The sequence below is a fragment of the Eptesicus fuscus genome, chromosome 4 (genome assembly GCF_027574615.1).
Source record: "Eptesicus fuscus isolate TK198812 chromosome 4, DD_ASM_mEF_20220401, whole genome shotgun sequence".
NCBI lineage: Eukaryota > Metazoa > Chordata > Mammalia > Chiroptera > Vespertilionidae > Eptesicus > Eptesicus fuscus.
Window position 1 is genome coordinate 3,518,343 of NC_072476.1, and position 11,658 is coordinate 3,530,000.

At 72.0% G+C, this 11,658-nt stretch overlaps 1 protein-coding gene across 5 annotated transcripts in view; it reads left to right on the forward strand.

The window, feature by feature from the left end:
- The window catches only part of SCNN1B (sodium channel epithelial 1 subunit beta), a 54,149-nt gene that overhangs the window by 37,634 nt on the left and 4,857 nt on the right, over nucleotides 1–11,658 (forward strand). For all 5 annotated transcript variants that reach the window (XM_054714423.1, XM_054714421.1, XM_054714425.1 and 2 more), the window contains 5 exons: nucleotides 2,584–2,687; nucleotides 3,332–3,495; nucleotides 3,728–3,835; nucleotides 5,579–5,696; nucleotides 7,053–7,128. In XM_054714423.1, coding sequence (XP_054570398.1) covers nucleotides 2,584–2,687; nucleotides 3,332–3,495; nucleotides 3,728–3,835; nucleotides 5,579–5,696; nucleotides 7,053–7,128 — 570 coding nt within the window. The remainder of the gene's footprint in view (nucleotides 1–2,583; nucleotides 2,688–3,331; nucleotides 3,496–3,727; nucleotides 3,836–5,578; nucleotides 5,697–7,052; nucleotides 7,129–11,658) is intronic.

Here is an 11,658-nt window from a genome sequence, read left to right on the forward strand (position 1 = left end):
ACCGGAGGAGTATGGGAGCTCGCACGGCCACCGCCCAGGCCCCACGAGCCTGGCCCGCCCGCCCCCTGCGCGCCGCAGCCTGCGTCCTGGCCTTCGGGGTGGCTCTGTAACGGAACACAATACCATCGTCCCACCTGGAGGCAAATCATCAATAATCCTCAATACCACCGACTGCTCAGTGGTGCTCACCTCGGGAATGCCATGCCTTTCTTCGTTTGCTGCTGCTCCGGCTCCAGCTGCACCACCCTGGGCCGTAACCGCATCTCCCAGTTTCTCTCAGGGGGTCGCTCCCTCTCCTCTCACGCCTGATTTGTTGGAGAAACTGGGTTATTTCCTCGCTGAGTCCCCACAGTCTGGGTTTTGTAGGTTGATGGTCTGTCTGTGGCCAGTGGTACAGACGCTCCGTCCTGCTCTGTGGGGCTGGGCGAAGCCTGGCCTCAGCCTGTGCCCAGCCAGAGCCTGGCTCAGGGGGCAAAGCCCCCGGCTGGGGCACACCCTCCGCCAGGAGCCGGTCCCACCGGGCCCTGTGCCCAGCCAGAGCCTGGCTCAGGGTGCAAAGCCCCCGGCTGGGCACACCCTCCGCCAGGAGCCGGTCCCACCGGGCCCTGTGCACAGCCAGAGCCTGGCTCAGGGGGCAAAGCCCCCGGCTGGGGCACACCCTCCGCCAGGAGCCGGTCCCACCGGGCCCTGTGCACAGCCAGAGCCTGGCTCAGGGTGCAAAGCCCCCGGCTGGGGCACACCCTCCGCCAGGAGCCGGTCCCACCGGGCCCTGTGCACAGCCGTATTGCAAGGCAAGGCTGAGACACTTAAAAGCCACAGCGGGCGGCTCAGGTGACAGCGTCGTGGCTGCACGGAAAGATCACCAGTTCAGTTCCGGTCGGGGCCCGGGCCGGGCTGGGGTTTGGTCCTGTCAGGGTGCAGGAGGCAGCCGATCGATGTTTTTCTTTCTCCCTCTCCCTTCCTCTCTCTCTAAGGTCAATTAACGTGTGTGTGTGTGTGTGTGTGTGTGTGTGTGTGTGTGTGTGTTTCAAAGAGAGACTTCAAAGACCTATCAGCCAATCACATGTTAACATCATGTGGGTTCCAATTTGAATAAACTGAAAAACGAAATGTATGAGACAACTGGAGCTTTGAACTGAGTATTTCATAATATGAAGGAATTCTTGTTTTTAACATGATCGTAGCATTGACTTTTAGACCCATCTGAAATGTTTGCAAACGTCTGTGCTGTCTGAGGTCTGCTCCGGGCTCACGGGGAGGACAGGGGGCGGGCAGACGGAGGGGAGCCGGGTGCTGCCCGTGGTGCCGGGTGGGCTGCGTCTCGGCACTTCCTCACGTTTGAAATGCTCCATCGCGGAAGCATGTTCGACAGCATCCTTTAGAGCTGCGTGACGCTGCTGCTCCGTGAGCTCCTCCACGGAGCATTTCCTGTTGGATCATTTCCTCAGGAAGCACCCTGACGTGACACAGGACCGTGGAGGGTCCTGTCTCGTGTGGGGCTCTTTCCTTCCACAGCCCCACGGGGACCCCTGCTGACCCACGGCCCCGCGGGGACCCCTGCTGACCCACGGCCCCGTGGGGACCCCTGCTGACCCACGGCCCCGCGGGGACCCCTGCTGACCCACGGCCCCGCGGGGACCCCTGCTGACCCACGGCCCCACGGGACCCCTGCTGACCCACGGCCCCACGGGGACCCCTGCTGACCCACGGCCCCGCGGGGACCCCTGCTGACCCACGGCCCCGCGGGGACCCCTGCTGACCCACGGCCCTGTGGGGACCCCTGCTGACCCACGGCCCCGCGGGGACCCCTGCTGACCCACGGCCCTGTGGGGACCCCTGCTGACCCACAGCCCCGTGGGGACCCCTGCTGACCCACGGCCCCGCGGGGACCCCTGCTGACTGACCCACGGCCCCGCGGGGACCCCGGCTCTTCCACTTCCCTCTTTATCCGAGTGGCCAGGTGTCCCGTTCACCTCTCCGGAGAGAGACTAAAAGGCAGAATTTACTTCTCCACGGGGGAGGCCAGAGGTCCAAAATCAAGGTGTCGCAGGGCCGGCTCCCTCCACAGGCCCTGGGGAGGGTCCTTCCCGCCTCCGCCAGCTTCTGGGGGCCCGGGCTTCCTGGGCTGTGGCTGTGTCACCCCTACCTCTGCCTCATCTGCCCATAGCCTCTCTGCCTGGGCTTCTCCTGGCCCTGCTAAGGACGGCTGGGACTGGACTGGGGGCCACCGGGGCCCCGGGCTGCCCCCCCTCAGGATCCTTAGTCGCATCTGCAAAGAGGTTCCCCAAACAAGGGCACAGGCACAGGCCCTGACCGAGCCGGACCCTGCGAGGCGACAGATGAAAGCATGAAGGTCGCTCCTGGCTCCTGGCTAAGCCTGAGGCCCCCAGACTCCTTCCCCCTCTTCCCCGAGGGAGTCCGGGCGTCTCCGGCTGTGCTCGGGCACCGGGCTGCACGACGGCCTGCCGCTCGCCTCCCTGCCTGGGCCCTGGGCTGCCAGCCTGCACAGCAGCCGGGCGGGCACCGGGCACCGGGCACCGGGCACCGGGAGGGCTGCGCTCCAGCTGCTGCTGTTTCTTTCAGGAACTTCACCTCCCTCTTCCACCCTGACTACGGCAACTGCTACATCTTCAACTGGGGCATGGCCGAGCAGGCGCTCCCCTCGTCCAACCCCGGGGTGGAGTTCGGTAAGTCTCGGCTCCTCCGGGCCAGACCCATGAGGCTTTAACCTCCCACCATGTGTGGCCCAAAGACCAGGTTGCCATCAAGCGTTGAAGGGCAGGATGTGGGCAGGCAGCTGGGGCCTGAGGAAGAGTGGCCGCCTCACGGGGGGGGGGGGGGGGGGGGGGGCCCGGCCACGGGGCTCAGCTGTTCCCTACCCCACGGCGGGACCCCTGGGGCAGCCATGCCATTTCCATTTTGCTAGTGAGCAGAATAAGGGCTGAGTGGGAAGGCTCGGCCCTGTCCCATGGGACCCCAGGTTCCATGCAGGCTGGAGGAAGTGACCTGGCCTGAGACCTGCAGGGAGAGCGGGTCTTCCGCGGGGGCGGGGGGGGAGGGGGCGGGGGGGGGCGGCCTGGCACCGGGAAGGAGCACGGGGCTAAGACGGGCTGACTGTGAGGCGAGGTGGAGCCCGGTGCCCGGGTGGGCCTGCCATGGGGGTGGGGGAGCAGGAGGAGCCCAGGAGAGGGCGGCGGCGGGGACCAGGGTGGGGCCTGGAGAAGACAGGAGGCGGGACTTGCACCCAGCGGCCCCTGGGCAGGCAGGGAGGCCCCTTGGGGGGCACGGACAGGTGGCGGGGCTCCCTGCAGCAGCCTCGGCCTCCCCACAGGCCTGAAGCTGATCCTGGACCTGGGCCAGGAGGACTACGTGCCGTTCCTCACGTCCACGGCCGGCGCCCGGCTGCTGCTCCACGAGCAGAGGTCCTACCCCTTCGTCAAAGAGGAGGGCATCTACGCCATGTCCGGGACGGAGACATCCATCGGGGTGCTGGTGGTACGGCGAGCCCAGGGACGCCTGAGGGGTGAGGGTGGCAGCCCGCCCGCCTAGCCCCCACTCCCGGGCCTCCTCCAGCCCGGCCTTCCCTCGGGGTCCCCCCTGCCTGCCCTCACCTGCTGGGCACTGCCCTCCGTCCCCCCAGAGCCTTAGGGCCACCTGCTGAGCGGCAGGCAGGGGCAGAGGGGCCTCCGGGCTGACCAGGGTCCCCCGAACACCCTCTCTGACTCAGGACAAGCTGGAGCGCAAGGGCAAGCCCTACAGCCAGTGCACCGCGAACGGCTCCGACGTGCCCGTCCACAACCTGTACCGCGGCCTCAACACCTCCTACTCCATCCAGGTAGCGGGCGGCCTGCCTCCTGGCCTGGCCGCCGGTCGCCTGCTCGAGGCCTAAGGCTGTGGGACCCGGGGCCTGGCAGGGCTGGCTGCGCTGGGGTTTTGTGGCACGTTGGGGTGGCTTCGTGGACTAGTGATACTCGGGGCTGTAGAGCCAGTCCAGTCCCTGGGTCCTCACCAGGGCCCGGGGGTGCCCGCCTGCCATCCCCCCTCGGCAGGCAGGGGTGCCCTTGGGGAGACCAGGGCTGTAGGGGTCTCACTCTGGGGCCCCAAGAACCCGTGTGTGTATGAGCTAAGGCTTTGCATGTGTTACATCCTCATTTGGTCCTTTCAACACCCCCTGAGGGAGGAATACACTCACAGCAGCTGTTAATATTACGTCCGCTGTTTAGTTATTGTGAGTGTGAACTAAAGTGCTAATAGCAGGCTGATCGCGTGCCAGGCGACACTCTGCCAAGTTCTTTACACGTTCGATCACTTAATCCACACAACAGCCTAATGCAGCGGTGATTATTAGGAGCTTCAGTGCTGGGTGAGTCCACGTCTCGTCGATTTACCGGACAAGCCCCTGTCTGTGTCTGGCCTACACCCCCTTGCTGCAGCCGGGGCTGCTGTCTGGTCTTGATCTCCGGGGTCAGCCCAGGAGGCGGGCCCCAGGCCGTCCCAGTGAAGGGGACAGACTACCAGTAAATCTTTGCAAAGGTGACAAAAGTACCCACTGGCTGGCACTCCCCCCCTGCCCAGTCTGCCTTGGCAGATAGGGAAACTGAGGCATAGCAAGGGGGAACCCGGCGCCCGCCTCCATGTCTGAGCGCTCCAGCAGGGGTGGTCTCCCTTCTGCGTGGTCACAGGAAGCTGACCTCCCCCGTGGCCACCTGCCCGCCGGCCTGTGCGGCTGGCCCCCGCCACCCCCACTCTGCCCGGCAGGCTTGGTCACCTCCTCCGCAGGGGCAGCCCCCGGGAGACAGGGCGAGTGGAGGAGGCCACGGAGGCATTAGCATGTGTTCCAGAAAACCTCCTGCTCCTTTCAATGCAATAGCACCTCTGGCCAGAGACCTTGGCAAAGACCCAGGCCACCTGTGCCAACCCAGGCTCTGTCATGGGGCTGGAGAGACCACCTGCTTCCCAAAGCCAGAGCCTCTCATCACCCTGCCCCTCCCCCAGGCTGCTCCGCCGCCCGCCCCCCATTTCCTGCTCCAGACCAGGGACTAGGCCAGGCCCAGCCCTCCCCCTCAGCCCACAGGTGACTGCCACCCTGCTTCACCCACGAGTAAACTGAGGCTCCAAGGGAGGGAATCGCTGCTGCAGACACAGAGCGGGTCTCTGAGGGGATGCCACTGGGCTGGAATGAGCCAACCCCAGAGATTCTTCACATCCCACCCGCGTGGCAGCCCAGCCTCCCGCCCGCCCGGCTGGCAGCCGAGGGCGGCCCCTCCTGGCAGTCTGGAGGTCCCCCAGGAGAAGGCGCAGGAGGCACCGCCCGTCCCCTCCCCTCCGAGCTGCCCTCGGGGCTCAGGAGGCCGGGGCCTTGTAACAGGAGCTGTAGCCCATGTCAGCCTTTCCCCTGTCCTCTGGGCCCAGCACCTCGGGGAGCGGCCCAGGCCCTCTGCAGCTTGGCCACCTCACCGCCACTTCGCGGGGGGGGGGGGGGGGGGGGGGGCACCTCCCCTGACTCCAGCTCCCTGGGCCATCCCCGCGGGCTCGGTGGGGACACCATGGTCATCGCAGCCTCCTGTCCCCACCCCAGGCCTGTATTCGCTCGTGCTTCCAAGACCACATGATCCAGAACTGCAGCTGCGGCCACTACCTGTACCCCCTGCCCCCAGGGGAGAAGTACTGCAACAACCGGGAGTTCCCAGACTGGGGTGAGTGGGCCCGGCCACGGCCCCGAGCCCCGGGCCTGCCCCAAAGGCTCTGCTGCCAGGGAGGCGCAGTCCTGGCCCCGCAGGACCCGGGTGCACCGGGCTTGCTCAGCACAGGCAGTCACAGCCCCTGCCCGGCACCACCCCTCCACCTCTCCCCTGCACACACCCCCCTCCACACCTCCCCCCTCCACACCTCCCCCCTCCACACCTCCCCCCTCCATACACCTCCCCCCTCCATACACCTCCCCCCTGCACACCCCTCCCCCTCCGCACCTCCCCCCTCCGCACCTCCCCCCTCCGCACCCCTCCCCTCCGCACCCCTCCCCTGCACACCCCTCCCCTCCGCACCCCTCCCCTCCGCACCCCTCCCCTGCGCACCCCTCCCCTGCGCACCCCTCCCCTGCACCCCTTCCCCCTCCACACCTCCCCCCTCCACACCTCCCCCCTCCACACCTCCCCCCTCCACACCTCCCCCCTCCCCCCACCCTTTCCCTCCACACCTCCCCCCTCCACACACCTCCCCCCTCCACACCCCTCCCCTCCACACCTCCCCCCTCCACACCCCTCCCCTCCACACCTCCCCCCTCCACACCCCTCCCCTCCACACCTCCCCCTCCACACACCCCCCTCCACACCTCCCCCCCACACCCCTCTGCCCACACCCCTCTGCCCACACCCCTCCCCCCACCCCTTCCCTCCACACCTCCCCCCTCCACACACCTCCCCCCTCCACACCCCTCCCCTCCACACCTCCCCTCCATACCCCTCCGCGGCGGAGCGCATGGCAGAGCAGCCTGCGCACTGGTTCCTGCCTACGCGTGCGCCAGCTCAGTATGTCCCCGTCAGTCAGGGCCCTGTGGGCTCAGCACCGTCCCCGTCAGAGCTCTCCGGGGCTCTCTGGGGGTGCGGGCGAGCGGGAGGGAGGTGGCCTCCCACGTCTGAAAGCTGAGGCCGCAGGAGACGAGGAGCCCAGCCCGGAGCTGACCCTTACGGCCCAGGGTCCCAGCACCACCGGGTGTGCGGGCGGCAGGCGGTCCACCACCTCTTAAAGCCAGTGCAGTGGGAACAGGCGGGAACTGTCCCTCTGCACCCCCTTCTCCCTGGCCCACGGGGTAGGGTGCCCGCGAGGGAGCTGCCCTTTCCCTGCCGGCTGAGCAGGGTGTGGGGAGAGGCCCCAGGCGAGGGGCGGCAGGATGGTTCTCCATGGGGGGGGGGGAAGGCCGCAGTGGAGAGGGGGGGCGGAGAACAACCCCCCAGTCACAGACCTCAGCCCGGGGCCCGGAGGGCAGAGGGCAGCCCGGGCTCCAGGGGAGAGGACCCCGCGGGAAGGCCGCTCAGAGTGCCCTCTCCCGCCAGTCTACTGCTACTCGCAGCTGCGCAGGAGCCTGGGCCAGAGGGAGACCTGCATCGGGATGTGCAAGGAGTCCTGCAAGTGAGTGCGGCCGCGGGAAGTGCGGGCACCGTGGGGGGCGGGGCAGTGCGGGCACTGTGGGGGGCGGGGCAGTGCGGGGGGCGGGGCAGTGCGGGCACCGTGGGGGGCGGGGCAGTGCGGGCACTGTGGGGGCGGGGCAGTGCGGGGGGCGGGGCAGTGCGGGCACCGTGGGGGCGGGGCAGTGTGGGCACTGTGGGGGGCGGGGCAGTGTGGGCACTGTGGGGGGCGGGGCAGTGCGGGCACTGTGGGGGGCGGGGCAGTGCGGGCACTGTGGGGGGGGGGGCAGTGCGGGCACTGTGGGGGGCGGGGCAGTGCGGGCACTGAGGGGGGCGGGGCAGTGCGGGCACTGTGGGGGGCGGGGCAGTGCGGGCACTGAGGGGGGTGGGGCAGTGCGGGCACTGTGGGGGGTGGGGCAGTGCGGGCACTGAGGGGGCGGGGCAGTGCGGGCACTGTGGGGGGCGGGGCAGTGCGGGCACTGTGGGGGGCGGGGCAGTGCGGGCACTGAGGGGGCGGGGCAGTGCGGGCACTGTGGGGGGCGGGGCAGTGCGGGCACTGAGGGGGGTGGGGCAGTGCGGGCACTGTGGGGGGTGGGGCAGTGCGGGCACTGTGGGGGGCGGGGCAGTGCGGGCACCGTGGGGGGCGGGGCAGTGCGGGCACTGTGGGGGGTGGGGCAGTGCGGGCACGGTGGGGGGCGGGGCAGTGCGGGCACTGTGGGGGGTGGGGCAGTGCGGGCACTGTGGGGGGCGGGGCAGTGCGGGCACTGTGGGGGGTGGGGCAGTGCGGGCACTGTGGGGGGCGGGGCAGTGTGGGCACTGAGGGGGGTGGGGCAGTGCGGGCACTGTGGGGGGTGGGGCAGTGCGGGCACTGTGGGGGGCGGGGCAGTGCGGGCACTGTGGGGGGTGGGGCAGGGCGGGCACTGTGGGGGGTGGGGCAGTGCGGGCACTGTGGGGGGCGGGGCAGTGCGGGCACTGTGGGGGGCGGGGCAGTGCGGGCACTGGGGGGCGGGGCAGTGTGGGGGGATGGGGCAGTGCGGGCACTGTGGGGGGCGGGGCAGTGCGGGCACTGTGGGGGGTGGGGCAGGGCGGGCACTGTGGGGGGTGGGGCAGTGCGGGCACTGTGGGGGGCGGGGCAGTGTGGGGGGATGGGGCAGTGCGGGCACTGAGGGGGGCGGGGCAGTGTGGGGGGCGGGGCAGTGCGGGCACTGAGGGGGGTGGGGCAGTGCGGGCACTGTGGGGGGCGGGGCAGTGTGGGGGGCGGGGCAGTGCGGGCACTGTGGGGGGTGGGGCAGTGCGGGCACTGTGGGGGGCGGGGCAGTGTGGGGGGCGGGGCAGTGCGGGCACTGAGGGGGGTGGGGCAGTGCGGGCACTGTGGGGGGCGGGGCAGTGTGGGGGGATGGGGCAGTGCGGGCACGGTGGGGGGCGGGGCAGTGCGGGCACTGTGGGGGGCGGGGCAGTGCGGGCACTGTGGGGGGTGGGGCAGGGCGGGCACTGTGGGGGGTGGGGCAGTGCGGGCACTGTGGGGGGTGGGGCAGGGCGGGCACTGTGGGGGGTGGGGCAGTGCGGGCACTGTGGGGGGTGGGGCAGGGCGGGCACTGTGGGGGGTCGGGCAGTGCGGGCACGGTGGGGGGCGGGGCAGTGTGGGGGGCGGGGCAGTGCGGGCACTGTGGGGGGTGGGGCAGTGCGGGCACTGTGGGGGGTGGGGCAGGGCGGGGCACTGTGGGGGGTGGGGCAGTGCGGGCACTGTGGGGGGTGGGGCAGTGCGGGCACCGTGGGGGGCGGGGCAGTGCGGGCACTGTGGGGGGCGGGGCAGTGCGGGCACTGTGGGGGACGGGGCAGTGCGGGCACCATGGGGGGCGGGGCAGTGCGGGCACTGTGGGGCGGGGCAGTGCGGGCACTGTGGGGGGATGGGGCACCGTGGGGGGCGGGGCACTGTGGGCACTGTGGGGAGTGGGGCAGTGCGGGCACTGTGCGGGGGCGGGGCAGTGCGGGCACTGTGGGGCGGGGCAGTGCGGGCACTGTGGGGGGATGGGGCAGGGCGGGCACTGTGGGGGGATGGGGCACCGTGGGGGGCGGGGCACTGTGGGCACTGTGGGGGGTGGGGCAGTGCGGGCACTGTGGGGGGGCGGGGCAGTGCGGGCACTGTGGGGCGGGGCAGTGCGGGCACTGTGGGGGGATGGGGCACCGTGGGGGGCGGGGCACTGTGGGGGGTGGGGCAGGGCGGGCACGGTGGGGGGATGGGGCACCGTGGGGGGCGGGGCACTGTGGGCACTGTGGGGGGTGGGGCAGTGCGGGCACTGTGGGGGGTGGGGCAGTGCGGGCACTGTGGGGGGATGGGGCAGGGCGGGCACTGTGGGGGGATGGGGCAGTGCGGGCACTGTGGGGGGTGGGACAGTGCGGGCACTGTGGGGGGATGGGGCAGTGCGGGCACGGTGGGGGGCGGGGCAGTGCGGGCACTGTGGGGGGCGGGGCAGTGCGGGCACTGAGGGGGGTGGGGCAGTGCGGGCACTGTGGGGGGTGGGGCAGTGCGGGCACTGTGGGGGGCGGGGCAGTGCGGGCACGGTGGGGGGCGGGGCAGTGCGGGCACTGTGGGGGGTGGGGCAGTGCGGGCACTGTGGGGGGCGGGGCAGTGCGGGCACTGTGGGGGGCGGGGCAGTGCGGGCACGGTGGGGGGCGGGGCAGTGCGGGCACTGTGGGGGGTGGGGCAGTGCGGGCACTGTGGGGGGCGGGGCAGTGCGGGCACTGTGGGGGGTGGGGCAGTGCGGGCACTGTGGGGGGCGGGGCAGTGCGGGCACTGTGGGGGGTGGGGCAGGGCGGGCACTGTGGGGGGTGGGGCAGTGCGGGCACTGTGGGGGGCGGGGCAGTGCGGGCACTGTGGGGGGCGGGGCAGTGCGGGCACTGTGGGGGGCGGGGCAGTGTGGGGGGATGGGGCAGTGCGGGCACTGTGGGGGGCGGGGCAGTGCGGGCACTGTGGGGGGTGGGGCAGGGCGGGCACTGTGGGGGGTGGGGCAGTGCGGGCACGGTGGGGGGCGGGGCAGTGCGGGCACTGTGGGGGGCGGGGCAGTGCGGGCACTGTGGGGGGCGGGGCAGTGTGGGGGGATGGGGCAGTGCGGGCACGGTGGGGGGCGGGGCAGTGCGGGCACTGTGGGGGGGCGGGGCAGTGCGGGCACTGTGGGCGGCGGGGCAGTGCGGGCACTGTGGGGGGTGGGGCAGGGCGGGCACTGTGGGGGGTGGGGCAGTGCGGGCACTGTGGGGGGTGGGGCAGGGCGGGCACTGTGGGGGGTCGGACAGTGCGGGCACGGTGGGGGGCGGGGCAGTGCTGGCACTGTGGGGGGCGGGGCAGTGTGGGGGGCGGGGCAGTGCGGGCACTGTGGGGGGTGGGGCAGTGCGGGCACTGTGGGGGGTGGGGCAGGGCGGGCACTGTGGGGGGTGGGGCAGTGCGGGCACTGTGGGGGGTGGGGCAGTGCGGGCACCGTGGGGGGCGGGGCAGTGCGGGCACTGTGGGGGGCGGGGCAGTGCGGGCACTGTGGGGGACGGGGCAGTGCGGGCACCATGGGGGGCGGGGCAGTGCGGGCACTGTGGGGCGGGGCAGTGCGGGCACTGTGGGGGGATGGGGCACCGTGGGGGGCGGGGCACTGTGGGCACTGTGGGGGGTGGGGCAGTGCGGGCACTGTGCGGGGGCGGGGCAGTGCGGGCACTGTGGGGCGGGGCAGTGCGGGCACTGTGGGGGGATGGGGCAGGGCGGGCACTGTGGGGGGATGGGGCACCGTGGGGGGCGGGGCACTGTGGGCACTGTGGGGGGTGGGGCAGTGCGGGCACTGTGGGGGGGCGGGGCAGTGCGGGCACTGTGGGGCGGGGCAGTGCGGGCACTGTGGGGGGATGGGGCACCGTGGGGGGCGGGGCACTGTGGGCACTGTGGGGGGTGGGGCAGGGCAGGCACTGTGGGGGGATGGGGCACCGTGGGGGGCGGGGCACTGCGGGCACTGTGGGGGGTGGGGCAGTGCGGGCACTGTGGGGGGTGGGGCAGTGCGGGCACTGTGGGGGGATGGGGCAGTGCGGGCACTGTGGGGGGATGGGGCAGTGTGGGCACTGTGGGGGGCGGGGCAGTGCGGGCACTGTGGGGGGCTGGGGCAGTGCGGGCACGGTGGGGGGCGGGGCAGTGCGGGCACTGTGGGGGGTGGGGCAGGGCAGGCACTGTGGGGGCGGGGCAGTGCGGGCACTGTGGGGCGGGGCAGTGCGGGCACTGTGGGGGGATGGGGCAGTGCGGGCACTGTGGGGGGCGGGGCAGTGCGGGCACTGTGGGGGGACGGGGCACTGTGGGGGGTGGGGCAGTGCGGGCACTGTGGGGGGCGGGGCAGTGCGGGCACTGTGGGGCGGGGCAGTGCGGGCACTGTGGGGGGATGGGGCAGTGCGGGCACTGTGGGGGGTGGGGCAGTGCGGGCACTGTGGGGGGCGGGGCAGGGCGGGCACTGTGGGGGGCGGGGCAGTGCGGGCACTGTGGGGGGATGGGGCACCGTGGGGGGCGGGGCACTGT